At 49.8% G+C, this 1,688-nt stretch overlaps 1 protein-coding gene across 1 annotated transcript; it reads left to right on the plus strand.

Moving 5' to 3' along the window:
- Positions 1 to 620: 620 nt before the first annotated feature.
- Positions 621 to 1,336, plus strand: LOC125523488 (histone H3.3). Its single transcript, XM_048688523.1, has one exon. The coding sequence runs from the start codon at positions 724 to 726 to the stop codon at positions 1,132 to 1,134; it is 411 nt and encodes a 136-aa protein (XP_048544480.1). The 5' UTR covers positions 621 to 723; the 3' UTR covers positions 1,135 to 1,336.
- The last annotated feature ends 352 nt before the right edge of the window (positions 1,337 to 1,688 follow it).

Here is a 1,688-nt window from a genome sequence, read left to right on the forward strand (position 1 = left end):
CTACATGCGGCGGTGAGCCGGCGGTAGTGCAGTAGGCGACGATTGGGCATGTAGCAGCGGCGGTGGCAGCGCGGGTGTCCGGCAGTCATTTGCAGCGACGCATTGACGTTGCATGAGTGGAAAAAATATATGGAGAGAAGCAACGCTTCTTTTATTTGAGTGGTGATGCGTGTTTTTTTCGAAGAGGTTCAACTTTTTTAGGGTTAGAGAAACTGCTGGATCAGTTTTTTTGCCTCAATTTTTCTTATACATGTATTTTTTTAAACAGGATCATATGTGTATTTTTTCGACGTGATATGTGTATTTTTTAATATACTGGAGATGTTTTAATAATGAAACGTCGTTGAAATAAGAAGTCAACTGACTCGGTCGATGAACTCACGAGACCCCAGCCATATGTATCGCCACGTCACCGATCCGCACCTCGTCCGGGATCTCGCACCAATCAGCGCCGAGCACGCGGATCGTGTGCTTCCTCCCCGCAACCTCCAGCCGTTAGATCCAATCAATCACCCAAACGCAATCCGAGACCCTCTCCCCCACGATCGGAAGAAACCGCCTGGGCCACGCTTCGCTTGCCCACACCCGTCACCTATAAATCCCCACCCCGCTTCCCCTCTTCTTCCCTCACTACAGAAGCCGTCGCCTTCCACTTCAAGTTCCCCAACCCACAGCGCGCGCACGCCGAGGCCCAGTTCGAATTCGCGGAGGAGGAGAGATCCGATGGCGCGTACGAAGCAGACGGCCAGGAAGTCGACCGGCGGCAAGGCGCCCCGCAAGCAGCTGGCCACCAAGGCGGCGAGGAAGTCGGCGCCGACCACGGGCGGCGTGAAGAAGCCCCACCGCTACAGGCCCGGGACCGTGGCGCTGCGTGAGATCCGCAAGTACCAGAAGAGCACGGAGCTGCTCATCCGCAAGCTGCCGTTCCAGCGCCTGGTGCGGGAGATCGCCCAGGACTTCAAGACGGACCTCCGGTTCCAGAGCCACGCCGTGCTGGCGCTCCAGGAGGCCGCCGAGGCGTACCTCGTCGGTCTCTTCGAGGACACCAACCTCTGCGCCATCCACGCCAAGCGCGTCACCATCATGCCCAAGGACATCCAGCTCGCCCGCCGCATCCGCGGGGAGCGCGCATAGATTGCCCAAGGAAAAGCAATGTAGAGCTGTCCGTTCGTCGCCTCTGGTTTCAGATCGTGTTAGCAATAGGCAAGAGGCGACTTTTATTTTGTTCTAGAAAAAACTCTGGTTGGCTACATTGTTACAATGACTCGTTTCTTATTTCGTCTATATTGTTGGTTTGTGCTAAAATGCAAACAAATGCCTCATTGTTTCCGAGTAATTCTGAAATTTCAGTGTTCTGTTCCTTAGAACCTGATGAAATTTGGTGCTGCGCTGTATGCATTTCTTGTGGCCTTGTCTTGCTACAGCGGTGAAAATTAATTTCATGATGTATCTTACAATATTGATTTCATATTATGAATCTTGATTTTTTTATAAACTTGAAAACTTAATCAAAATTTGATTTTGACCAAATCTTATACAGACTAAAAAACATAGGAAGTACGTAATGATTATGAATGTACACATTAAATGTGTAATTTGCATATTAATTTAAATTGTTTTAGCCTTAATCATATGGATTGCAAGAAAGAAAATTAGGGGATTGTAGTTTCTCTAGGTGACCTTGCACA

The sequence above is a fragment of the Triticum urartu genome, chromosome 7, assembly GCF_003073215.2.
Source record: "Triticum urartu cultivar G1812 chromosome 7, Tu2.1, whole genome shotgun sequence".
NCBI lineage: Eukaryota > Viridiplantae > Streptophyta > Magnoliopsida > Poales > Poaceae > Triticum > Triticum urartu.

Bases quoted from the DNA above. Each gene is read 5' to 3' on its own strand.
- LOC125523488 (XM_048688523.1), top strand. From the start codon at position 724: ATGGCGCGTACGAAGCAGACGGCCAGGAAGTCGACCGGCGGCAAGGCG.